Below are 25,903 nucleotides of genomic sequence, written 5' to 3'. Positions count from 1 at the left end.
AATCAGCAACCACGGCTTCTCATCCTGGGAACTTTGCTGTCCCACTCTGCTCCAAGGAAGGTGCTAAAATGGATGAATTGTTCACTCTGTTGGCTTCTCAAGCACTCTGGGGTCTCCCATCTACTCCCTTCCACACCACAGGTTTATTTTATCCTCTGAGTGGAGGCCAAACTCACGGAGAGCAGAACAAGGAGGTGCAAACACCAAAACCCCAGGAGGACAGTATCATTCCTGGGGCCTACTGTTCTCCAGCAACTGGGACAGAGCCTACCTGCTTATTGGAAACCTTCTAGTTAGACATGAGCAAACGTGTAGGCTTAAAGGTGCTCCTCAAGGACAAATCACTGCCAGCCAGGCCCATCCATTCCTTTTTTTCCCTCCCTTTAGTCTTTGTGGGGAGTAGCCCAAAAACACTAAAATGGGCAGGGGGAGGAGGGAATAGGGCCTGCCTAGAGCTGCGAAATGCTGCTACAGGAGTGGTGGTGAGAAACACCCAAGGTGTTTGCTGTTGCAGCTCAGCAATGTGCTGTGGAGTCCCCAGTGCCAAGGGTTGAGGCTGGGCAGAAAACCAGGCTGCTGCCGCAGCCATCACACCAGCGAGACGCAAAGCTGCGCTTATAAAGCTGGGCTTGGTGGGAAGTGTGGGAGCCTAAGGGAAGCCTGGGACTTCGGCTGGCAGGGAGCGTGGTGCTTGGCCTGTGTTCAAGAGCTGGGAGGGACTAAGGGGTCCACATTTACCTAATTCACATAACGCTAATAATGCTGACTTTTGTTCCATTGCCAATACATTTGCAGGGGGCTGGTGATACCCTCAGGTGCAGGGGAGACACAGGCTGATTGAAAGGACACAGGCAAATGAATTGAAGTGTGCACAAAGCCCCTGTATAGCGCTTTCCGTGCAGATACAGGCACAGTTAAACATTCATTAAAAATACAAATCTTACACCTCCTCTTAGATGAGAAGAACAATTAAAAACTGCAATTGTCCTTGGTCCACGGTGGCACAGAGCATGCAGAATAAACCCACAGGTACACAGACCTGGGGCACCTGAGCCATCACAAGCTCTTTTTGCCATTGAGGAACTGAGTCTGCTCTTCTCCATCCAGCTTCAGGTGCTTCTTGCTGTATTTCTTGATGAGGGCCCCTGGTATCAAAGCTGCCACAGCCATCGCAAGCAGTTTGAGCAGTGTGTTCCAGGAGAAAATGGCATCCAAAGAGGTGATCTGTGAGAGAATGGCTCCTGTCTGCACGCAGATGAAATTATATGGTGTAAGACCTGAAAGAAACAGAGCAGAAACAAGCCTGTTAGCATCCCTGCCCTGTGAAATTAGCTCAGCTCTGTCTTCGCTTAAGGCCAGACACAAGGGTTTGTGTTCTTAACAGAAAGAATAGGGTTTCATTCAAAACTTTACTGTATTGGCAATGCACACATATCTGCAAAATGCTCTGAGTATAAGAGCAGCATGAAGGCAAACAGTGAAATGGGGCAGTCACAGCTCTGCCTTCCCCACCCCAGATTGGTGAGGAGCAGAGACAATGTCACACTGCCCCTCAAACAGTCTCCCCAGGCCTTACCAATGAGCACGGAAAAGAAGAACTGGGACACGGGGATGTTTAAAATGGGAGCTGAGAGATTCAGAAACCAGTTTGGTGTCATGGGGAACAGTCTCAGGAACAACAAGAAGAAAAACAAACAGCTCCTGTTCTCCTCTACCTGCCAAGAGAAACATTCCAAGTTATTTCTGCTTTTCAGACAGTGGTAACATCCGAATGTCCATGACACTAAAGTGAATTTAAGTTGTCTTCTAATGTGCCGCAACGTAACATCCTGAGTAGCAAGTGACAGGACCAGAGGAAACGGCCTCAAGTTGCGCCAGGGGAGGTTGAGGTTGGATCTGGGGAACAATTTCTTCCCCAAAGGGCTGTGGGGCATTGGAACAGGCTGCCCAGGGCAGTGCTGGAGTCACCATCCCTGGAGGGTTGGACAGACGGACATGAGGTTCTCAGGACATGGGGCAGTGCCAGGGCTGGGGGAACGGGTGGACTCAATCTGCAGGGGCTTTTCCAACCAAAGCGATTCTGTGATCAGTCCACAACTGACAAAAAGTGGCCACTTTATATACGGGAGCCTAATAATGAGCTAGCCCCATCCATACAAGCGGGGCAAACGCGATCTAACTTGAAAGATTAGAAAGTCAACAGCAGAACCACCTCCAGCTGTACAACGCAGCACAGGTACGTAATGGCAATTCTGGAGCATGGGGACTTCCCAATAAACCCATTCTTTTACTTGGGATTTTCTTTGGAGTCTGGGATTTTTCACACCCCCCGTTTGCAAACAGGCTGTGTCAGAGAAGGTCTATATCTGACCTGACGCATCCCCCGCGCCTATTCATTTGTTGTACTAATTCACCCCACAAAGCAGCCTCACCTTGCCCTGCAGCAGAGCCACTTTCTCCGGAAAATAGTGGACGAGGAGCCGTTTCCCGAAGGCGCCGGACAGCAGGTAGCAGCTGGTGGCTCCGAGCGAGGTGAGCACCGAGCACAGCGCCAGTCCGGTCCAGGGCCCGAACAGCGCTCCGGCCAGCACGTTCTGCGGGCACACACGGCTCACAGCCCGGGGGACACACGGGGTGTCCCCGGCCCGGCTGGCTTCGCGGGACAGGGCTCCCCGGAGGGGTCCGCACCGCTCCCCGCCCCCGCAGCGCGGCCGTACCAGGAGGCTGGAGCCGGGGATGGCGAAGCTCTGCTTGTAGAGATAAGCGGCGCAGAACAGAGCCAGCGCCGAGCCGCGGTGCTGCCGCTCGTAGTCCCGCAGCGCCTCGGCCAGCTCCCGCAGCTCCTCCAGGTCCGACGGGAACCGCAGCGGCCTGAGGGGAGGGGGGGATGAAAACACGCGGAGACACCCGGGGCGCCCACCCGGCTCGCCCCGCACCCACCTGCGCGCCTGCCCCGCGCCCAGCCGCGCCGACAGCAGCCACAGGGCGGCCGTGGCGGCCGCGAACACCAGCAGCAGCCCGGCCGCCCGCCGCCACATCCCGCGATGGCCCCGCAGCGATCGCGCCGCAGCGGCCGCCCCGCCGGCCCCGCCCCCGGCCGGCGCGCAGGCGCGCACGGGGCCGCGCCGGGAGGGCGGGAACGGCCGCTCCCTCAGCACAAACCCGCCCCACAGACACACACCGCCATTGCTATTTTGTCACTTCCACACCCCGCAGTTCTTATTTTGGCCTTCCACAGCCCCATTTACAAATCTCAGCCTCCACAAGAGGGTCCCGCCGCTCGGTCTCCGCGAAGGAACTTTGAGGTGAGTCCCCACGGGCTGTGGAAACATATTCCAAGGCCTGACATAACATTCAGAAATAACACTCCGGGCTCAGCTCCTGCGCCAGCACGGGATGGGCTTGAAGGTCTTTTTGGTGTTCTCCGTCAGGACGAAGTCGTACCTGCACAGCTGTGGTCTGTGTAAAAACAGTCGACACGAGCCAAAAGTGAAAAACTGGCCTGTTTGTTTTGTATTGTCCCCCAGCGTGCTGGGGGCTTATGTATTAATGCAATAAACCACCTTCTCACGATAACTGGCTTGAAGCGCACCTCCCTTTAGGTGCAGATACAGGCACAGCTAAACGTTTGTTAAAAATAAAAATCTTACACTTCCTCTTAAATGAGAAGAATGATTAAAAACTGCAGTTAGCACAGTTTATTCCCAAGGTAGGTGTGCAGGAATAATTAAACGTGAAATAAATGTAATTCTTCTGGACGAACACAGCCAGGTATCTGGAAGGTTAATTTACTTTGCAACAACAGAAATGTTTGTAAGCCTTTGCTTACCTCTCTGGGTTTGTAAGTGACCGGAACCTCATTTGGAGAATCCGGAGTTTGAATTTGGGGCCAATGACAGATCCCGTGGAAAATGTCAAGGAAATTCTTTCTACATTTTCAAAGTCCTGGTCGAATCCAATTAGCAAAGTGATTTGGTTGTACTGCTGAAAGGCTGCGGCTTCTCTAAAGATAAAGCAGACAAGGTGTCAGAGAGTCACCAAGGGAATTGCACTGGGTTTAATATATCCAGTATAATATTAGAAACGCTGCTGGGGGAGGAGAAGGCCTGAGCTTACAGTCAATTTGTGATTTACAGGAGATGTGTGTGGATTCAGGTCTCCAGGTGTGAACCTGCTCAGCCGCTTTTGCTCTCAGTTATGTGGGGTGGGAGTGGGGACACAGGTGTGATGCTGTTTGCTGCGGTCCCAAAACAGAACCCTAACTGTGTCTGTAAAAATCTGTTTGTAACAACGCTGTATGGCTGAGGTAGCTCTACAAATGGAAGACTGTATCCCGGGGGTAATAATGCCCCTCACTAAATTTCTGTCAAACGCAGCAGAAGTGTCTGAAACAACGCAGCGTTGAGCGGAATTAATGGAGAGTAATCCAGCTTCTCAGGATAGGAAAAGAGCACCAGCTGGAAGACATGAAGCCTCGCGGGGTTGTTGTTTGACCTTGTCCCTTTTTGACAGAATGGCCGGTTCTGCTTGGAGATACACACAAAAACTGCCCTGGTCTTGGTGCAAAAAGCAGCAGAGCTGCTCACAAGAATGTGGTGGCCACATGAGACACTATCTAGCTGGTTGTACAGCTGTAGTTTCAGGTTTCCCTGAGGAAGGTGAAGTGTGGAGATGAGACTGGAAGTGTCTCCCTGTTGTGACATTCCAGAAGCTTGGCCCGGTGTAGAAGTTTTGGGAGGCCTGACAAACAGGGCAAGTTTTAACCTGTCTGAGGTGTTGAGGAGGCGTGTGTGTAACCATGCACATATGGCTGGGACAACGTGCAGTTAGAGACACTTGGGGAAAACTAGTTGAGCAGGACTTGTTTGGCTGGAGTGTGTTGAGATCCATCGGGAATTTGCATGTGCGCATAAACACTAGTCGCTAATTTGCTTCTCCAAGTGGAATGAATTGGTTTGACCTGGGTTCATCCCAGTTGTTTTAGGCACCTGGAGCTGGAACATTCCTCTACAAAAGGGAACAGGAGATGTGTTTTTCCTCCTGCTGCAGCAGAAGCCTGGGACAGCTGTGCTGGCTGAGACTGTCACTTCAGTCGTTACTGTGACTGGGAAGGGCTTGGGCTGTCACCTGGTGTGTGCTGGGGAGTCTGTGACAATCACGTAGGGCCGGGAAAGCCCGAAGGCGTGTATGCTATCAAGCATCAGCAGGGAAATTCAAGGAGGATATCTCGCCTCCTCCCAGATGCAGTTGTACCAAGCGATTCACTGACATTTACAGACTGTCAGATGGGTAAGACTTACGGGTTAACTTTCGATTTTGCCTTATTCCCAGATTCATCAATTAGTACGACACTGAAGGTGCCTCTTCTGGTATCTTTGTTCCACGTAATAATATCCACAAAGTAGTGATAAACTGCGGTGAGAGAGAGAGCACGGTTAGACTCTCCCATTTGCTTCTCCAAAACAACCCGGTCCATTTAACTCTAAATTTCTTTCTCCTGCCTGCTTGCAGAGGAAGAATCTTTGCAGAGATTTCTAAGCTCAGGCCGTAATCCCTGCCCATGGCTTGGCATGTTGGTGATAGTGAGGGTGAAAGCTTTTGTACCTGCTCACCTCGGAGCACATCTCTGCCTCTCATTGTTCCCACACACCTCTTAATTGCACAAAAGAGTGGCGTGTTGTTTTGAAACACATTTAGGAACTACCCTTTTATGTTTCATTTGCATGTTCTCAACAAATTTCCTCGCACTGTGGGCAAGATGAGCCTGTTCTTGCACATCTGGAGCGAGCAGTTGGCTTTCACAGGCAGGTTTGCAGGTAAGGAGGGTAATGGCAAGACTGCAGATGGACACAATTCTATCGGCCTTTTTTCTAAAACACTGGCAATGATGCCAACAGCAACTAACCACCTCTGCTCGGCTGTTGCTGAAGAAGGCAATACACAAAGAAAAATTGTCCCAGAAACCTTAGCCACTTACTGCAAAACGGCTCTTTGTCGGCTGTATCAAAAAACATACTTGTCACTGGATGGCTCTGTTGCGTTAAATAGCTTTTCCACTTATGGGCGTAATAACCTATAGATGACAGTTTGAAAATGAAACAGAGTTACTGCACAGGTATATAAGGAACTAAATTGCTGAAAATAACAAAGCGAGTATTTTAGAAATAATATATTGCTTTCCAGCTGCAAGGTGTTACTGGGACACATGCTCTTGTACTCTGTAGACTTATACAAGGGCTTAATTGTGTAACTAAAGCCAACAGAGTGTCTAAATATGCCTGGCTACTGTTGAGCACTTATTTTAAGCTCGCTCTTTTTTATTATCTGGTATCCATGGCCAAGCAGGATTTCATTTTGCAGTGCAGCTTTACAAGTTTGCTTCTGCAAGTGCCAGGTGTTTTAGCATCAGCATTTCAGAAATGGCAGCCTCAAGCTGGGACACCTCTGTGGGTCAGTTACAAAAAAACCCCAGAATGCTCCTTGTTAGCTCCTCTCTGCCATTCCTTTTACACTCAGGAGGGGTTTGCGGTGCTCAAGATTTCTTATAAAAGATTCTGTTTTAGCAAAAACATGCCCCCATCCCACAAGCTCTGCAGCTAATGGACTTGAATTTGTTGTTTCTGTGACTTCAGTGTAAAGATCGCAAGTTGTGTTTTGGCTTTTCTAGTTCTGGATCCTCTCCACACTTAATTCTGTTCCAGGTCATAATGTGACGTGACCGTACAGAGAGCAGGGAAATTTGTTGCGCATCTTTTTCCCGCAGCAGAGGCTCGTGCCTCTGCAGAAGCCAAGGAGAGACCATCCCGAAAACCTCAGTGGAAATAACTTCTCTGTGTATTCAGGATGTTGTTACACTCCCTGGATCCTCACCTAGGATAGGGCACGGCATCGGCCAGAAAGTTGCGCAGCTGGTACATTTGCCATTCCTGTAATTTCGGTAGGAGTCGCACGGGTACGCGGTGATATTGCAGCTCTGTTTCAGGGATGACATGAACAGCAAAACAGACCTCTGGTGGTCACATTTAAAATACTGCAACCCTTAATCATACACAGGGAAGAAATATTTCATTAGCAATCCTCACGCTGCAGGAAAACAGTATTAGTGCCCTAGCAAAAAAGGGACACACCAGTGGACAGTCACTGACCACTCTGAACACAGCAGGCTGCACTGGGCTGTGACAGAACATGGCCTTCTGTTTTGGTTTAAAAAACTCTTACTAATAAAATGAGTTGTTGCATGAGCAACAATATGAGTGAAGCCTCTTTTGCTATGGATTTTTATTTCAGGCTGGTTCCCTGTGTAGATTTTCTGGGGTCTGGCAAGGGTTGAGCTCACATTACTGCTTTCTCTGAGGTATCTTCTTCACCCAGCTTTCATAAAACCAGTTCTGCTGCTGGGCTGGAAAGGAAAAATCTGTCAGACTGCACTGTCTGTGCCAAGAAAGGTGCATTGGATTCGGTACAACCTGTTTCCTGAACAGGTTCTTGCCATTGCTAGTCCTTGGGGGCTTGTGTGTGTTCTAAGTAATTAAAAAATATATATATATATCCCACAGGTTTTCTAAATATAGGCACAAAATGAAGGCACAAATCTACCTGATGACTTTTTGCATGGAAAATTAATCCTAATTGTGTTTGTGACTCAAATGCGGGGCTGGTGCACATCAGCCAAACTTCTTTACGTCGGGTGCCGTGGCAGCGCTGGGAGGGGATTGCTGCCACGGCTTCCCCACTATATGGTTTTCCTGCGTTTTCTGAGCAGCGACAAAATTTCTCTGGCCTTCTCTTTTCTGATTGGAAGCGTTTTGTGGGTGTCTGTGCAATTCAAGGCAGAATTAATTACCAGAGAATATCGTCAGTGGGCAGCCAGGTTGGTCGGTCCCGCCGTTGGGGTAGAAGTCAATGTGGCCTAGAGCTTCTGTGTAACCCAGTCCTGGCGAAAGGAAGTATCAGCGGTGAGGGAATATTAAATTGGAAAGCGCAGAAGAAGGAAACCTAAGAAACTAACTGGAAAAAAGAATAGTTATTTAGCTCCAGGATGCCTGTGCAGGAATATTAATGTCATTCATCTATTTAGGTGGCAGGCCAAACAGTTGTGGCCCAGCTGAGTCATTTTAAGAATGGTATCAAATTCTTAAAAATAAGCCTGTGTGTGTGAGGGGAGAGAATGTGGGTTTTTGTGTCACTGCCTGCGGGGAGGAACGTCACGTACCATCGGTGTCCGAGTGGATAACATCAACAAACTGCGCGTCTGTGGGGTCCAGCCTCTCGCTGGGCGGCTTTCCCCGGTACAAGGGGCCTGCGGGGTCGAGGCCTGCAAGGCAAAACCAGGCGTGTGGCGTCCTGCTCATGGTGAAGAGGAGGAGGGATGGACGGGGGGGAGGGCTCACCCGTGATCCTGCCCAACGTGCCGCCGAACAGCTGCCCCACGAAGCCCGAGATGTGTGCGCCCAGGCTCACCCCGATCATGTGGAAGGAGGCGAGCGATGCTCCAGCAATCTGAGATTGAACAAGGGCTTGTTGGTTGCAGATTTTTGGCACAGGAAAGGCATAAAAAAAATATGAGGAGGAATGTAAATGCATCTCCCTGCCTTCTCTGCGTTTTCTACTCTCTAAAGATTCTCCTTTTGATAGTTCCCCAGTACAACCAGCACCCAAGTTTGAGGCCACATCTCAGAGTGCTGTGATGAGAACAGTTCTGGCAATGGTTGTATTTTTGTGGGGTGGTGACACTACAGGTGTGGACAGGATCAAGTGTTCATGGGGCCCATGAGCACAACTCCCATTGTCCCCTTTGGAACAGGCTGCCCAGGGCAGTGGTGGAGTCACCATCCCTGGAGGCTGATGAGGTTCTCAGGGACATGGGGCAGTGCCAGGGGTGGATTATGGTTGGACTCGATCTTAAAGGTCTTTTCCAACCAAAACGCTTCTATGATTCTCTTCTATATGGTTCCTGCAAAGCGTTAGCAGACACGACGATCACGACGATGCAGTGTCATCATTGCCTGTGCAACAGCACAGAGGAGCTGCCAACTGTAGCTGATGCCCATAAGCTGACTTTTGGACACCTGGAAAGTGGAAACAGAGTTTCCACGTATGGGAAAACATGTCTGTAGGGTTCTCTATCCAGAAATGTAGGGACTTGGAGTGTAAAGTGAATATTGCAACAAAATACCATTGTACCAAGTCAGAGAGTAGAATGTGGTTGGACTCCATGATTCTTGTGGGAGCCTTCCAACTCAGGACATTCTGTGATTCTATGGTACTGCAGTCTAGCTGCACTTCTGAAAAATTAATGTATTCCTTTCTAGGAATTTCTTTTCCCAGATGTCCTGCTGTGTTTAAACACTTCCTTTGGGCCCTTTCCTGTCTGTGCGTTAATATCATAGTGTGAACATTCAGCTTACCAACATTTCATCCATAAGTTTCTTGAGAATCTCGGCAACTCTTTTGCAGTTTCTGGAAGCGTTGCTGTAGATGAGAGTTGTTGCCCCGTGGTTCCAGTCCACAACAATGACGTTCATGTCTTCCGCAGAGAGCAGGAGCTGCACCAGGTCGGGGATCCAGACTGGGCGAGAGCCTGTGAGCCGGTATCCGTGGATGATGAAGGTGGTTTTCTTGCTCACATCTAGGTACTTGGAGGCTGTTGAACTGAGCTCTTCAGCGCAGTGTGGGTTCTGTCTGGTGTAGAGCAGCAGCTTGACTTTCAGGTCTGTCCCTATCAAAGCGTTGCCGATGCTGAGAGCTGTGAATATGGAACATGTCTCCCCGGGATCTGAAAGAACACAGCGCAGCAATCCTGAGGTTAGCACCACGTGTCTGCTTTGACCTTATCTACCTGCAAGCCCTGCACAGGTACATACATTGTGAGCTGAGCTGGGGCTTCTCCTTTCCTCTCCATTGTGTTTATGACTGGAGTTACCCCGAAACAGAGGTTTTCTTGCCGTGTTGGAGCACAGACAGCAAGTAGCACCTTCTCAGAGCAGCATCCCCTGGAACAGCACGATCCTGCTGCCACGAGCAGCCGGGGGATGGATGGACTCTCCAAAAACGCCACTGCTGCGAGGAGGGTGTTAGAGCCCAACAACTAGGATGGTTGCAGTATTGGTTTGGGAGCACACCCAGATGTTCTGGACAGGTCCCAGGGTAAAGAAAGATCCCCTTGGATCTTCTCTCTGAGAAGGTGCAGAGGATCTTGCTGTTGCATGGGGCAGCTCAGCGCTTCATTTGTATTTGCAGATGCAGCCTGCTATTTCAGACTGCAAAATGGGACACCCTTTGCATGAGATATGTCACTGATACTGCTTTATACACAGCTGGAGAGTAACTGCATTTTATATAAGCACTGCTTTATGGGAAGGTCTCTGCCATTGGAAAGCCTGGCTTAGTTCCTTGCTTTGCCAGCAGAACACAGGCTGAGCCTTTTGAGTCTCCAACGGGGAACGGAGTAACTGTCTGCAGACGCACACTGCATATGACGGCCTTCCCAGCTTTTGCAGCCTCTTCCTGGCTCACAAGCCTCTGCCCAGAATCCCTTTAATCTTATTGAAGAGCCTTGTGGCTGAGAGTTTCTCTCTCACACCCACACCCTGGCCTGCAATAATTGCTGCAGTTGCTGGAGAAATCTGCCCAATCTGTGTTGCGTAAAGGCCTGTGCAGTAGGTAGAAGGGTTTAGAAAACCTGCAGCTGTAAGCTAATTGTGCTCTAGCAAACCTCCAGTACTCTGCATTTTAATTTCTAAATGATGAAACTCTCACAGTTTTTATGAGCAACTTTCATTTTTTTTCCTCCTGTGGAAACCAGGAGCATGAGAGTGATATAAATGCCATGTGCCCGGCACATAAAATAATCTGCTCAGTTGCCACAGTTCTGCTAATTACTTTGTAGAAGCCCCAGGAGCTCCAGAAATAAAAGTTAATAGGCTAAAAGGATGTTGCAGTTAAGTCCAACTGGATATTTTAAATTGCTGCCATAAATTCAGAAATAAATTTGAACATTTGAAATCCGTGGAGTCCTGCTTGTGTAAAGCCCATGGTAAAATACGAATAGCGGAACAGGACCAGTGAACATGAACCCTCAGCCAGGCCAGTGAACATCGGTTCTTGCTGTCACTTTGTTCTTACAGATGCTCCAGAGAAGCAGCAGCAGCAGTTCTCCCGTGATGCTGCTCACGTGGAGATCTCAGAGTCACTAGCAGAGAAAAGGGATCATTTTTTGCTGATACACACCAGCATACACAGTGATACTTAACGACTGTCCTCCAGGTGCTACCGCAACAGAAAAATATACAATTATGCTTATTTTTTACTAATAACTAGAAATGGTTTTAGTTATTGTATGCTCATTTAAAATAGTATTGTTAATTGTCTTTACCACCACTGAAGCTGTAGTAATACAGGCAAAAATGCCAGGTAATATTCTCTATCGTGCCAAGATTGCACTGATTGCTTAATTTGTTTCTCTGTCTCTGGCATTGTGCTGAGACTTGCCCAGAGGAGACTGTATTTGTCACAACAGCCCAGACCTTGTGGTAAAGAGCTTTTAAAGAGCTGGTATCCTGGCTTTGCTCTTCTTTCTGCTGAGCACACTGGATCCCAATCCCACCCTCATGGCTGGAAGTGTCTTTGAAATGCCAGTGTGATTTCTCTGATGGGGCAAGAGGCTTAATGAGATTAATTCTGCAAGCAGATAAGTGAGGTGGAAACTAAACACCCTGACGCTGTACTTAACCTGTCTCCAACAGACCACTTCCCTCCCTGAAAAGTGAATAAGTGAAAAATATATATATTCTGAAGTTATATACTCCCCGGTGGGAGTGTTGTGGTCACGGGAATGGTCCCAGGCAGACTCTGGGGTATTTGCTGCAGTCGGTGCTACTTGAGTCCTGCCTTCCCCTGGTCTCTCTCATTCCACTCTTGGAGATGGTGTCTGGAGGCTTTGTCTTCCTTCTGTCCTGGATGTCTGTCCTATGGACTGGCAAGGTTTGCAATAGTGACATTTGGGGTCTGTGATTTTGAGGCTGTCTGCGTTAATGAAGTAGAAACTGAATTTTTAAACTCTGCTGGTCTGTCCTCTTGCAAAATGAAGCTGCTTGCCTGGGCTTTTTTCATTGCGGTCTTGTGCGTCCATAACGAGTCTCCAGCTTTGAGCACACTGCACTACCGCACAGTGAATCTCGGTAGCAATGGTGGAGATTCCCATCGCTTTCCCACAGAGCGTGCCCTCCGCCTCTTAAACTGCTCCTCGCTCTCTCCCTGGGTTCCCTTGCTGCCTTCTCACACAATTCTCTTTTTCCACTTCTTATGAACACATTTCCTAAGCATATTGAACAAACTAAGCAAAACCTGACCCCAAGATTACTCTAGAGAACCTGATGAAATACAAGTCAGTATTTGTAAGAGTACTGTTTTGTTTTTTTAATCGTTTGTTTTCCCTACAAAGCAGAGAGCTATGACTTGATTTGCTCCCGTGTGTGTGCTAACACAAGGCAATACATTTGTTTATTGTTACACAGGTTGATTCTTGATGGGGCTGTGAGGATATCAAATGAAGCTTATTGTTCATAAACAGTAATTCATCCTTCGTGTCTGTCCTACAAGACATCGCTGAAAAGAAATCATTCTTCTCTGAAGATTTCAAATTACATTTTTGGTGTCGATGGATAGTACTTTATATAAGAGAAATGTTTGCAAAGTGAGGAAAAGATAATAAAATTGACTTCTGGTTTTACATTTGGAACTCGTAGAGCTGACTCCATGTAACCAGTATAATTTGCTTTGCCAAAATAAATAATGCCAGTGAAAAACCCTGTGCAGTATCTATAATGCGGAGGGTAGATATATTAACGTTTCTGCAAAGCACAGAAAGCCTGTTATACTTGACAAAAACGCTCAAAACAAATGGTTGATTTCTTACCTGTTTTCACCCCATACAAAAGGCAGATGAACACGACACACAGCCTCAGCATATGGACTTCCACATGGAATTTGTACAGGTAAAATATTTCAAGGATCCCACAATTTCTTTGGTGTGTGTCCACTCTGACAAGAGTTTGCTGTCTCCTTTCTGCTGGTAACAGTAGGTGTGGTGAGAGGAGGAAGTTACCAGGTGAGAAATGAAGACCAGTCTCTAGTTATACAACTCAAGCTTTTTCTTAAAAAGGTGGGGCACCTCCTATTCTACCACGTTTCCGTATTTTAAATATAGTTTGCCCTGGGGAATGACTAATCAAAGACACGAACGGTTTGGTATCATGCTGTGAGCAGCACTTTACACGTGTTGAAACTAAGGAAACGATTGCAGAGGATGTCAGAAGGCAGCAAAGAACGTGGGCGTCCCTGCAGGTCCGATACGCATCAGGGCAGGGCCAGCCCTTGTTTTCGCAGTGCCCTAATTTGGTAGCGTTCATGTTCCCCACATCCCTTCAGCAATCCTGAGCGCTGTGGCCCTGCATCCTTCTAACCTATGAGACCTCAGGCAGGAGGAGGACGCACAAACGCTACGTCATGACAAAAAGAAGGTACCAGTTTGAGTCAGTCGAGCTGGAAGATGTAGTGGCAAAACTGGAAAGATGAGGGTGGTGGGGAGTTTGTGAAAGGGTGAGAGAAGGGAGGAAAAGAGGGAAGAGGATGGCTGCTGGATAGAAGCTGTGTGGTAGCTTTGCCTCATGTTTTCTTAGCAAATTCTTCTAACATAGGCCAGGGAAGAGGAACACGAGGAGGATCAGAAGCACTTCATTAAGCATAGGCTGTTTTTTCCCCGTGGTGATGATCCAATGAGGAGCTGAACTATTACAGTTCCCAGCTGCACAGCTGTTTCTTCGTTCCATGCTGTACGTATGAAGCTTTTTGACTTCTGCTAATTCTTGGGTTAATCCTTAACTCTGTGCAGGTCCTTCTTGTTCAGACAAGTGCGTGCTGCCAGTCTGGTGCAGACGGGAGCGCACCCAACAATGCACGTGATACTTTTTTCACAACCACCTTGAGCTTTCCATCCTCACGCAGCTCAGCAGCCACAGTCTCACAGGACATGTGCCGTGCTGTCATTCCATTTGGTAGCCACGCAGGCGAAAGTTGGTTTGTGCTGTTCTGAAGAGGATAAACATTGAGAAAAGACACCAAAAAAACATCTGTGAAGTCTGGAAGCTGTAGGCTCCAGGAAAGTGCTTTTTCTGATGCGCTGGCAAAAGAAAAATGACTTGAAACATTGTTTTCCTTCCAGTTCCTTTCTCACCTCTACCAGTAATCTCAAACTCTGTCAAAATATTTTCTCCTTAGCGAGTTCTGCCAATGGTGCGAAGGAATCGGTCCAAGAGTGAAACAGGCTAGATGAGCAGAAGGCTTTTACCTATTGCAAAAGACATTCGAGAATCAGATAAAATGAGATAAAGAAATCAAGAGGGCCTTTCCTTTCTTCTCGGCATAAAAAGCGGTAACAATTTACTGCCTGAAGCTAAGCCCCGCTTGTTTCTTTTCCTCAAATTTCCGTTTCCCATCTGAGCCAGCTCATCCAAGAGGCATTTGGTTCAACAGGCACTCTCAATCATCCCTCAAAAGACAATGATCCTGAGGAACCACCATTTGAGCATAAAATAGACTGTCTGTTTAGAGTACGCGTGTTGGCAAACGTAGCCAGGATGTCAGCACTGGAACTGCTGCCCATCGCCAGCATCAGCCCCTGAGGTGAGCAGTTCAAATAACCACCGGTGTGTAGATTCCTTCCAGCTCTTGGAGTCTGCTGGCCAGTGTTTCACACCCCAGCCACACACGCTAGGTAAAGACGGTAACAACCAACTTGCGGTTATTTGGTTTTTGCACGTTGAACTCTAAGCACAGAACACACAGGAATACTTATTGGGACACAAGCCTTCAGAGTCACAAATGATCCCATCGCGAGCTTTGAAATCAGTGAAAAACTCAAGACGGTAAAAACTATTATCACATGTCAGAAACATTTAAGATCAGAACTGGCACCAACTTCAGAACAATTTAACAGAAGATATGAAATAATTTTACATAAAAGAAACATTCTGATATTAGCTCTGAGCTGTCAGATAGTCATTGTTATTTCACACTCGTTACAGAAGCATTTTAAATTGTGTTTGGTCTCTGAGTGGAACCATGGTTTGAATCCAAGCTTTTTTCAGCAATGTTTCCTCCTTAGAGAAGCTTATGAAAGCAATAGCTGAAAAATATTTGTTTTTATATTGCATTCATGCATCCACTGCATGAAATCTCACTGATTCACTAGTTTCCCGTGGGTGGAACATTTTCATGGAGATACTGGAGAGCCAAATCTGTCCACTTCATTTCTTGCTCTTTCACAGACTCGGTTGTGCCACCGTTGTCTTGCTCTGGTTCAGGAAGCTCATTCTGAGAACAAAACAGAGGTACAATGCGTTCCACAACTCATACGCTTCCAGAAAGGAGCGGGTTGCTAAGACTTCATATGGATAAATACAGAAATCCACAAACAAGACCAGAGGGAGCATCTGAACAATACATATCATACATACCGATCCACTGAAAAATATTTCTAAGCCCAGTTATGAAGAATGTTCTTTTCACATGAATGTGGTGCTTAATCTGAAAGGTAGTTTGGTTTCCCAGGACCCTGGGGCCTCGCCGTACACTCAGACTGCGCACACAGGGAAGAAGACTATATAGCAAATGCGAAATAAGTAAATAATAGCACGATGCAATTATTCCAGTGCTTGGTTGTGATGTGTTTCTTTTGCTGTTGCTGAGAATACAGCTCCTGCTTTTATTATAGCTGTTATTAAGACAACTGGTTCTGTAACATGTTACTTTCCTATGGCAGGTGAGAAATCCCTCCCTGGTCTGCGTGCTGTATGGCTGTGTTGTATCAGCAGATCAAGTCAGAAACCCCTGCCAGGTGCAACACAGAGCTGCTCCTGACACAGTAAGGACCAGCTTTAGTTTAACTGAGATTTCGTCTTCCCTCCCTAGGTTATTTGTTCTTGGTGTCATAGCCACGCAGAGTGTGTGTTATTCTGCCAGATACTACTTGGGCAAGAATTTGGAGTTCAAGATATCTGGAAAACCCAGCATGAGCTAAATAAAACTTTTGAGTTTTGAAAACAGCATATGATTCGAGCCCATTTGAGTTCATGGGAATCTCTGGAGTGAGCCCTGGCTCAGATGCCCAGGACAGGCTCATGTGCCACTTTACAGCCATTCTGTTTGCTCCTTTACAATGCTGCTGTACTCGGCCTCCTGTGAATCTGTGCTGGTTTTGATACGTGCTCAGAACCAATCCCATCCATGGGGATGTTTATTTCCACAGCCAGGCCTTTCTTGCTATTGGTAGTTGCTAAGGCCTTCCGCTCTGCGGCTGCCATCTGTATGTGACGGTAAGTAGCTCAAGAGATGGCTGTAAGGAAAGAAACAGTTGTGTTTCTTAACTTGGACAAAGGCAAATGTCAACAAGGAATTAGTTTATAATATTTGACGTGCTTGGTAGAGGTTATCCCAAGCAAAGAGGGGTTTGGGCTCTCATGTCTGAGAATTGCACTTCTGCAAGATCGTTCCCTCCAGCCCAGATTTTGGCAGTAAAACTTTGTGTGTTGTATGGATGGATTTTGGAGGTGTGTAGCTGCTCCTTGTCCTCTCTGAAAACACAGTGGTGTGTGGGCTAAAGCTTGAACCACGTCACTGGCAATTTGGAAGTGTCTCTGTGCTAAAGAAACCAGCAGCCTATCAGTCCCCAGAAGGTGGAAATAAAGCATAACCAAGACTGTAACTGTCGGTGTGAGGCTGATCTGTTCTACAAACCAACTGGTAAACCACTTCAAACACTAGTAAAGCAAAGGGGAAGCACTGAGAAAGGATGATTCTACTTCTCCCTGATGCCAAACCCAGAATTGTGTGATGGGAAGGGCACTCCAGTTCTAAGGAGATTTTGCAACTGGTCAGGGGGAGGGGAGGAGAGAAACATCCATGTCCTTGTATGTGCATAGGAATGAGTGTCATATAGGAGAGAAAACAAGTAAGTCACATCCATCCCAGGAACCTTTTGTACAAATTAGGTGCACCACAAACAATCCTGTGTCGTTTCTTGGAAGGGGCTGTGATAAACACACCAGCCTTAACTCGGATTGATAAGCAGCAATTCACCTTACCAGAGGGATCGCCACATCCTCGTACGGCAATTTATCTTCCCTCCAGGCGTCATCGATCAAATCCAGGATTCTGCCGTCCCTTTGCACTTCGCTGTCCATCCTTGCAGCAGGCGAGTACAGCTAAATCTGTGACACAAAGCAGATAGGGTTTCTAACACCCGTGTCCCCAGCCACATAGCTGGAGTTTGGACTATGGGCTTGTTCCAGTTTTGATCTGATTTCTATTAAGCTTAAACTTTCAGGGAAAACCTTGATTTTCCTAATCCACTCAAAAAGGGGTTATAACCACAGGATAACTACTTTGTCTGAAAAGAACACTGAATTCAAGGTCGATGAATATATAAAACTGGCACATTATTACTAATTATAGAGATTTACAAGCTCCTGATCTTTAGAGGTCTCTTTTGAGGGAGCTTGAGGGTGTAGAGCTCTCCCTGTCCCTTCTAACTCTGCGCAGAACCATTGCTTACCGCTTGCTGCCAACTCCCCTTCAGTCCCCGCTCAGCAACGTAACTCACACACACCTTCACCAGCCTGGGAAAGACACAGAATAAAGCGTTTAATGGCACAAGAAACGCTGCTGGAGCCTGAATCACAGAATCATTTTGGCTGGAAAAGACCCTCAAGACCAACTGTTACCCCATCCCTGGCACTGCCCCATGTCCTGAGAACCTCATCTCTGTCCAACCCTCCAGGGATGGTGACTCCAGCACTGCCCTGGGCAGCCTGTTCCAATGCCCCACAGCCCTTTTGGGGAAAAAATTGTTCCCCACATCCAAGTTCAGTAAGAACATTTCTCTAAAAGTCTCATACGAATTATTCTATGAGCCTAATATGAAGTCCAGGAAACTGGTGAAACAAGAGGGAAGTAAGACCTGTCTTACACACTCCGCCACTAGAATCATTCGGGGATTTCTTGTCTCGTTTGCTCGGGATTCTGCCCTCCTGGAAACGCCACCTCAGGAACTCGCCCCTGTGTGACCCAGTGCTGTCACCCGCCGGCTCGATCGCGCCAGCGTTACACACAACCGATATTTATGTAAAACGTGGCGCTCCGGGAAGGGCGCAGGAGCCACCCGGCCATGCCTCGTCCTCGCCTCCGGGGCGGGGACAGGCCCAAACCCCCCGAGCCCCGCGGTGTCCCCGTCCCCTCCGCGGTGCCCCGGCCGCCATACCCTGCCCGTGTCCGCCGGCAGCGCGCAGGCGCGGGGGCCGCGCAGCCGCAGTGCCTGCCCGGGCCCGGGGCGGCCCCGCCGTTGGGTTGTGAGGGGGCACAGTCCGACCGACCGACCGACCGACCGACCGACCGGTGGCGGGTGGCGGGTGGGGGGGGCGGTGGGGGAGCCGCTGCTGGGTTCCCGCCCTCTGTAACGGTCGCCAACGGTCGCGGCCGGCCTGGGCTCCGCGCGTGTGTAAACGGCCGAGGAGCGTCCGGGCGCCCGCTGGGCAGGAATTAAAACACGGGAGGACGAGGGTGCGTGTTCGTGGGGCTCGCTGGGGAGCGGGGACGCGCACCGGGTCACCCCGGGGAGGTTTTGCTGCCCCGCGGGTCGAGCTTTCCTGTTCGTTGTAACCGTGCTGCCGCCAACGCGTTAGAATTGCATTCTTTTATTTATATATATACATATCTAATGCAAAACAATCCCAATCTTTCCTCCGGGGCTGTATTCTTAAATCCTGTGTATTGTCAGATTGTCTCCACTTGACTCTACTGCTATGATTCTTTCTAAACCTTGTTGACTTTTAAATGTTTTATCTCCTTTTGTTTTGAAAAAAATGCTTCCATTTTCTTAATTTTCGGAAGGTTCAGGCCAGCTCTCTTGGTTCAGCTGTGGTTAATGGCAGATTGTTTTCTCTTGTGGTAAAACATCCCCCTGGGTCTTCACTGAGTTCCTTGCAAGCTTGAGGGGTCAAAACATATGAAATTAACAAATATGTTCAGCACGCTGACTGAATTTCATTAGCGCTGTATCGCAATAGGGATAGGATTTTATTTTCTTTAACTCTTCCTCAGTGCAATATATATTTTCTGTACGTGTGCGGTTTGAAATACAGCTGGGGACAGGCTTTAGTCTCTGGGTGGTGGTTAAAATGCTGTAGGAGCTCTGATGGAAGCAGAAGAGTTTTGCCTTTCTGCAAGTCTCACTTTCTGTGCGCTGCTCCCCCTTTTGTCAACAGCTTAATAACGCTGCGTTAACCTTTGAGGAAAGATGTCGTGAGGGTCCCTCTCTAAATACTTGAGAAAGCGCATAAATGTTTTGGAAACAGAATATTGTGTGAATACCTCCATAGAGTAAAATTGAAGTGTAGTTTTGTATCGTCAGGATGAGTTTAACCCTTTTTCTATTAGAGAGCCATGGAAATAAATTCTAGTTTCTGGGTGTGTTTTTTTTAAATTCACTATATTTGCTCTTAACTTTCTTGCTTCACAAATAGGTGAAACTGTGTGTATCCATCCATACATGACTTAAAGAAGGTCATTTTTAACTACAAGAACGCACTGCCACTGTAAACCTGTACTACTTATTTTCCTAGCTGGAGGCACGAGGGGGATTTTTAAAGAATTAGTGCTAGTTTACAAGAAAATTCTCAAAACCATAGGAACTAGCAATGTGTTCTGAATGCAACTGTACACTGCGTGGTGTCTTTAACATAGTCTGCAACAGACACCGCTGCTTTCATCACCTGTAATTGTGCACTAATTGCGAATTTTTTGAAGCTTCTTTCCTCCATGGGCTTGTGCTTGTTGTGCAGGTGGATGGAGAAGCGCCTTGTTGGCGTGTTGCCATGGGTGAGCACAGCTTTTGCGTGCTGTCCTAGCTGCTGAAGCCACCGGCGTTCCATGATGGAGGCTTTGCTGGAAGGGATGCAAAGAAATGGGCAGGGGAGGTATGTATGCAACGGTATAAACCAGTTAAGTTTTAACCTTCCCTGGTATCAAGACAAAGCTTCTGTTGCTTAAATCAGGGTTTTGGAGTCACAGAATCCCAGAATGTGAGGGGTTGGAAGGGCCCTGGAAAGCTCATCCAGTGCAATCCCCCCATGGAGCAGGAACACCCAGATGAGGTTACACAGGAAGGTGTCCAGGCGGGTTGGAATGTCTGCAGAGAAGGAGACTCCACAACCTCCCTGGGCAGCCTGGGCCAGGCTCTGCCACCCTCGCCCCGAACAAGTTTCTTCTCCTATTTAAGTGGAACCTCCTGTGTTCCAGTTTGCACCCATTGCCCCTTGTCCTATCACTGGTTGTCACCCAGAAGAGCCTGGCTCCATCCTCCTGACACTCCCCCTTTCCATATTGATCCCCAGGAATGAGTCACCCCTCAGTCTCCTCTTGTCCAGCTCCAGAGCCCCAGCTCCCTCAGCCTTTCCTCACCCGGGAGATGCTCCACTCCCTTCAGCATCTTGGTGGCTGCGCTGGACTCTCTCCAGCAGTTCCCTGTCCTGCTGGAACTGAGGGGCCACAACTGGACACAAGATTCCAGGTGTGGTCTCCCCAGGGCAGAGCAGAGGGGCAGGAGAACCTCTCTGACCTACTGACCACCCCCTTCTAACCCACCCCAGGTACCATTGGCCTTCCTGGCCACAAGGGCCCAGTGCTGGCTCATGGTCATCCTGCTGTCCCCAGGACCCCCAGGTCCCTTTCCCCTACACTGCTCTCTAATAGGTCATTCCCCAACTTACACTGGAACCTGGGGTTGTTCCTGCCCAGATTCAAGACTCTATCTTTGCCCTTGTTCTATTTCATTAAATTCTCCCTGCCCAACTCTCCAGCCTGTCCAGGTCTCTGGGTGGCAGCACAGCCTTCTGGCCTATGGAGTGTGCCGTGGCCTTTGGCTGGTGCAGATGCATTCACTGGATGAGCTGGCTCTGCAATAATCTGTAGTCTCCATTGCTAGAAATTTAGTTTTACATCTTCCCAAAAACCTTCCCTCTTTTTGTTGCTTTAAACCCTTGCCATCTAACATCAGGAGCATTAGTAATTAAAGGCATGAATAAAAAAAATTTCCAACCACCTTGCAAGGTTAATGAGACATGACTTTGTAATCTGTTTTTATTGAAAACGTGATTATTTCCTGCTCATGTGGAAACTGCAGAGTCTCATTTATCTCTGAAGAATCCGCAATGTCTCAGGTGAAAGCATCTAGACTTTTGGATTCCCAAGAGCAGTGCCAAGGATGGAAAAGAATATTTTGTATTAAGTGTGAAGCAAAAGTCACCGATGCCATTTTCATAGTCATCTTTGAGAATGTGACCCCAGGTTACCGATAACATGTCTTCGACAGAGAACTGGTTGCAGAAATCAAGTTTAGTCTTCGCTTTATATTAGCAGATGCTGTGAATGAAATGTTCTTGCTCTGCATAATAGCTGCTAATTTTTGGTTAAATCTCAGGACAGGCTGAACTTCCAATTTAACTGATTTTGGCTCCTTTAAGAAGTATTTCTTTCCCTATAGAAAAACTGCCAAGTTGTGAAGTGTGCATATGCTCTGGGGGAACAGAGACATTTCAATCCCTTCACCTATCGATTTCCATTTCTTCGCAGCGCTTCATGTTTGACAGGCAAATTAAAAGGGTAAAGATCATCATGGAGTTCACCACCCTCTAGGGCTGAGTCTTGCAAGCCTTAATATTGTCCCTGGCTTAGCAGCTTGCAAAGTTTTAGAGGAGTTAGTCGAACCGGCTTCAATAATTACTGCACCAAATTAGAAACCTTAGCGTCGCTAGGGAGCACGCTCTCCCCAACGGATTGCGAGTGTTTTATTCTTCATTATCATGTTGTCATCCAGCCCCCTCTGCTTGGGGGTTTGTCTGCATTTGCGATAAACTTCTGTTTTCAGGAGCTGTAAGATTTCTCTGGTGGCTGAAACTTGGTATAGAATGCCTCTGCCTGGAGAGCAATTAAGGCAAATACAAAAGATGAATAAAACATGCTCTCGTTTCTTTTGATAATGCATAGTGGTGAGGCAAGGGGAGAAGAGCTTATAGGAGCTTGTGACGGTTCTCTGCATAGAAGATAAACCCCCTACATTTAAAGCATTTAGGTCGTTTGTTCTCACTGGGATTTTTGGAGTATTCTTCACCGGTCATTGCCAAATTTAGTTCTCTGCCCAGTGATATCAACCCATCACTTGTGAAATACTCCCTTAGAAAATATGGGATGAACACACAAACATTAATATACTTCTCCACAAGCTAATTTGTGTAGAGTTCAACGCGCTGCATGTACGGAGTTAATCCCTTGGTGCAAATAACTATTTTCTGCTGACTTTGTTGGTCTGGGACGCTGGACCTGCTCTGGTGGTGCCTTTTAGTGACCTCTCCCTCTTTCCCTGCAGCAGCGGGTTCCTGAACTCCTGCGAGGCCGAGCTGCAGGAGCTGATGAAGCAGATCGACATTATGGTGGCTCAAAAGAAAGCCGAATGGGAAGAGCAGACTCGGGCTTTGGAAGCTTGTCTGAGTGCTCGGGAGAAAGAACTTTCCTCTGCCAAGGCCGCTCTGCAGGAAAAATACAAGGAGGTACTGCCTCGAGTTCACAGTTTTGGGATTGTTGTCAACCTGTGTGTTTTATATGTTACAAATACAATGTAAAGACAGAACCTTAATTTCAGAGTTTTGCATAGTTTGGGATATTGTTTCATAATTTGGATTTTTTTTTTTTTTAAAATTAATATTTAAATGCCAGGGCAAAATGAGGAGTTAACTTTAGCAAATAGCTGTGCTCAGCAAAACAGGATCCTGTCTCATAGCTGGAAGTCAGGAATAGGATTTCCCAAGGAGCCTGTTGGAACAAGGTGTCTGATTGATCATTCAGAGCCAAGCGATCAGCTCCCTAAGGGTTACTGGAACTCCACAGCCTGAACAGTCCCAGTTTCTAGAGAGGACCCGGAGATGCTGCATCTGGATACAACAGTAATCGACAGCCCAGCAACCTGCAGTCATTGGTAGAGAAAAACCATTTAGTGGTGTAAACTACACCAAGATATTGCTGGCAGGTTCTCCAAGGGCTATTTGATGCAGCTCAGGTTTTGTAGCCATCAATGAAAGTCACAACAAATTTCTGTATTGGTGGAGTAGTACCAGTAGGTGAAGTTTTTTGCGTAGGGTGTTGACCATTAACTTTTTCTTGTGCAAATCAATTGATGTATCATTTGTAGAATCAGAGAAAGCCAGCAGGAGTCAGAGTGGCTGTGTATTAAGATTTAGCCACACTGACTTTTTCTGGAAGTGTTTGAAATTTGTCCTTATATTTCTAGCTGCTGTGTTCCATCTTTTGGTGGACTGTTCGCTACAAATTGCATTTTGGCAACCCTCTGCAGAAGTTGCTTTGACTTCTTGGGTTGAAAGACAGCGGATAACTGCATAAGCACTTGGGTTTTCTGGGTGCCTGTACAACTATGCTGCAGCTCTTCTTCCTTGCTCAAAATTACCCAAGTACTGCTGTAGCTTTTGGTAATTTGGTGTGGAATCTGGTAAAATAAAGAGAAATGTGACAGGCTGTAGCAACAGGGGGTTAAGGACTTGGTAGTTTCTCGTTAATACCATCAGGTGCTGCTTCTGGTCCGCAGGCGAGGTTTGGAATTCATGTCTTTGTTATAGAGTTGTTAAATCTGGAGTCATGCCACGGGATTTTCATTTGCAAGATCAGGGATTTTTATCATATAGGTTGTCGTCGTTATTCTCAATTGTGTTTTCTCAAGACACTTTTGAAATATTTCGTACCCCTAAAAGCAAACATCAGTTTCAAAACTGAACTATATAAACCATGGTTAAAGTCACTACCGGAGTATATTCATGCTTTTGTTCTACTCACACACACTTTCTGCAGCGATTTCTTCTAAATGTTAAGTTGTTGGCTTGCTGTCCTTTGAACCTGCAGTTAGAAAGGTGGCCACTTTGGCTTGTGGATGGGGAAAAGATGGGGGGAAAAAGACAAGAATGAGTCACAGGAGTATTTGAATCAATGTCAGGGAGTCTTCACATGAATTTCAAAGCCCCATTTCTTTTTTTGCCCCCCTCACCTCCACGTGTTGTTCAGAATCAATTCACTTGAGCATAGCAAGATAAAGACATGCCATCCTTCTCTTGGTGGATAGCTTGAAATCATCATGCACGTTTATGAAGAATTCAGTGAAAATGCCAGATAAAAATAGCCTTTTGACACAAGCCAAAACCACCAGTTTCATCCCCAAAACCAAAAGCCAGCAAGTGGCTCAAAACAAGAAGCAGGGACAGAAACAGTTGACCCCAGCCTAGCAAAGGTTTAGGCCTAGACTTAATCTGATTCATGATGAGTGCCCCCATGGAAACATGCAGTTGTTAACAGAATTAGGGTCATTTAATAGTCATCTACCTCCTACTATGACAGCATATTATATTGTATTTATGAAATGAAACCTAATCTTAGTACCTTCTGACAATAAAGTCCATTTCTATTGTTTTATGTATTTGCTTTTTAACTCTCAGGTTGGCCTGTTGCGTCACCAGGTAGAAGACATGGAAAAAGCCCAGCAGGACATGGTTAGAGAATACGAACAACAGCTGAAGAAATTTCAAGAGGAGGTGAGCTGCAAAAAGAGAAGATTGGGTTTCAGGTCCTAGTTGATGGGTGAAATACTTTGCATCACTGCTTTTGTTTAAATGCCGTGCTTTTAAAACTTCTCAGTCTTGTAATGTTCTTACAAAACAGAGCATAGAGCATACACAGAGTAACATTTTTGGGCTTCATTAGGACTGGTTTTTGACCTTTGGAGGAACTTGGTGACAAACAGAAAACTGTTGTTAGTTCCTGCTCACTGTAAGCCATAAGTTAAATTAATTTGGTGGTCTCTGCTTTGACAACAGAAGGCATCTGTCTGCATTTAAAACACCTTACTAGCCAGTATGACTAGCAGTCTTTGTTCACTAGATGTTCCAGTGCAATTGTGGATAAAACTGCAAAGTGAAGCTGAGATGCATTGGCAGATCTGCCTAAACCGTGAAGGCTAAAATACAGTGTGTGTGTGTGTTGCGGCCAAAATTGCAATGTGTCGATATTTTCCCCACACAAAATTTATGTAGATGACATTAAGCTCCGATATTCCTCAGTCTTTTGTTCTTAGTCTTGTTTTGGGGAAATTCTTTTGGGTTTACCACTATTACCAGGAAAACTACAGGTACAGTGTCTGCCTCACTGAGATTGTTGAAAGAATAAACCTGTAATCTCCTTTTGTGTTTTAACTCTGTACATCTGTCCATTCCCTTTGAATGTGCTGAGGTATTTTGCTGACTCAGGGCTCTGGAGAGCGTTTTGTGACCAGTGTTTTGCTTCTCATGGTCCTCCCGTTCATCCTCGGGCTCAGATTTCTCTGTCAGTAAAAAGGGAATGCTGATTTCTCTATTCCTGTGGCTGCTTGGAAACTTTCTATTTAATAGTTGAGTTGGAGGCACTCATCACATGGAGAATTCTGCGCAAGTCCAAAGTGATTGTTTGCACAGGGGGTCATTGAGATGTCAAGAGTTTTTTCCTCATTCCTGCTTCTGATACAACTGTAGCGTTCTGGCAGTAGGCGTAGGAGTGATATTTTCTGTTGGCATTCTCCACGCGTTGTGAAACAGCACAAAACGAGAGGTGAAGCAGTGTTGATATTGTGTGTAATGGCAATTCTCAAATCTCCCTTCTCCTGCTAAGCAGAAGAGTTCCAGTTCCCACCTGAGCTTCACAAGTGTATTTTGGTCACGTACAAAACTGCACCTCTGCGTGGAGCTGGGGGAGAGGAACACCA

At 47.0% G+C, this 25,903-nt stretch overlaps 4 protein-coding genes across 16 annotated transcripts in view; 1 reads left to right on the top strand and 3 right to left on the bottom strand.

The window, feature by feature from the left end:
• Positions 1–860: 860 nt before the first annotated feature.
• TMEM41A (transmembrane protein 41A) lies at positions 861–3,186 on the bottom strand. Of its 3 annotated transcripts, XM_065073120.1 has the most exons (5): positions 2,941–3,186; positions 2,718–2,871; positions 2,433–2,594; positions 1,577–1,715; positions 861–1,277 (listed from the first exon to the last, which is right to left on the bottom strand). In XM_065073120.1, the coding sequence occupies exons 1-5, from the start codon at positions 3,036–3,038 to the stop codon at positions 1,057–1,059; spliced, it is 774 nt and encodes a 257-aa protein (XP_064929192.1). In that variant the 5' UTR covers positions 3,039–3,186; the 3' UTR covers positions 861–1,056. The 3 variants fall into 3 exon arrangements, with proteins under 3 accessions (XP_064929192.1, XP_064929191.1, XP_064929193.1); XM_065073119.1 differs by having other exon boundaries at positions 2,433–2,871; XM_065073121.1 differs by lacking the exon at positions 1,577–1,715.
• CEP63 (centrosomal protein 63) overlaps positions 3,105–25,903 on the top strand; it is a 35,781-nt gene continuing 12,982 nt past the window's right edge. For 2 of the 7 annotated variants that reach the window (XM_005501577.3, XM_021286451.2), the window contains exons 1-4: positions 18,479–18,615; positions 19,896–20,030; positions 22,478–22,658; positions 24,606–24,701. In XM_005501577.3, coding sequence (XP_005501634.2) covers positions 19,984–20,030; positions 22,478–22,658; positions 24,606–24,701 — 324 coding nt within the window. In that variant the 5' untranslated portion in view covers positions 18,479–18,615; positions 19,896–19,983. Of the gene's footprint in view, positions 3,306–18,470; positions 18,616–19,895; positions 20,031–22,477; positions 22,659–24,605; positions 24,702–25,903 lie in introns of those variants that run through there. The other 5 variants (XM_065073104.1, XM_065073103.1, XM_021286452.2 and 2 more) reach the window with 5 other exon arrangements.
• Positions 3,193–13,057, bottom strand: LIPH (lipase H). Of its 3 annotated transcripts, XM_005501627.4 has the most exons (10): positions 12,917–13,057; positions 9,408–9,775; positions 8,391–8,499; positions 8,213–8,314; positions 7,844–7,933; positions 6,871–7,038; positions 5,978–6,073; positions 5,301–5,412; positions 3,830–4,003; positions 3,193–3,459 (listed from the first exon to the last, which is right to left on the bottom strand). In XM_005501627.4, the coding sequence occupies exons 1-10, from the start codon at positions 12,966–12,968 to the stop codon at positions 3,375–3,377; spliced, it is 1,356 nt and encodes a 451-aa protein (XP_005501684.1). In that variant the 5' UTR covers positions 12,969–13,057; the 3' UTR covers positions 3,193–3,374. The 3 variants fall into 3 exon arrangements, with proteins under 3 accessions (XP_005501684.1, XP_064929185.1, XP_064929186.1); XM_065073113.1 differs by lacking the exon at positions 5,978–6,073; XM_065073114.1 differs by lacking the exon at positions 6,871–7,038.
• Positions 12,393–18,450, bottom strand: ANAPC13 (anaphase promoting complex subunit 13). Of its 3 annotated transcripts, none has more exons than XM_065073125.1 (4): positions 18,317–18,450; positions 17,612–17,675; positions 17,142–17,267; positions 12,393–15,372 (listed from the first exon to the last, which is right to left on the bottom strand). In XM_065073125.1, exons 3-4 carry the CDS (start codon positions 17,238–17,240, stop codon positions 15,247–15,249), a joined length of 225 nt encoding a protein of 74 aa, XP_064929197.1. In that variant the 5' UTR covers positions 17,241–17,267; positions 17,612–17,675; positions 18,317–18,450; the 3' UTR covers positions 12,393–15,246. The 3 variants fall into 3 exon arrangements, with proteins under 3 accessions (XP_064929197.1, XP_005501633.1, XP_021142131.1); XM_005501576.4 differs by lacking the exon at positions 18,317–18,450 and adding an exon at positions 18,017–18,279; XM_021286456.2 differs by lacking the exon at positions 18,317–18,450 and adding an exon at positions 18,026–18,279.

Source organism: Columba livia, chromosome 9 (genome assembly GCF_036013475.1).
Source record: "Columba livia isolate bColLiv1 breed racing homer chromosome 9, bColLiv1.pat.W.v2, whole genome shotgun sequence".
NCBI lineage: Eukaryota > Metazoa > Chordata > Aves > Columbiformes > Columbidae > Columba > Columba livia.
Note: the sequence above shows the minus strand (reverse complement) of the source record. Positions and strands in the feature narration are given on the sequence as shown.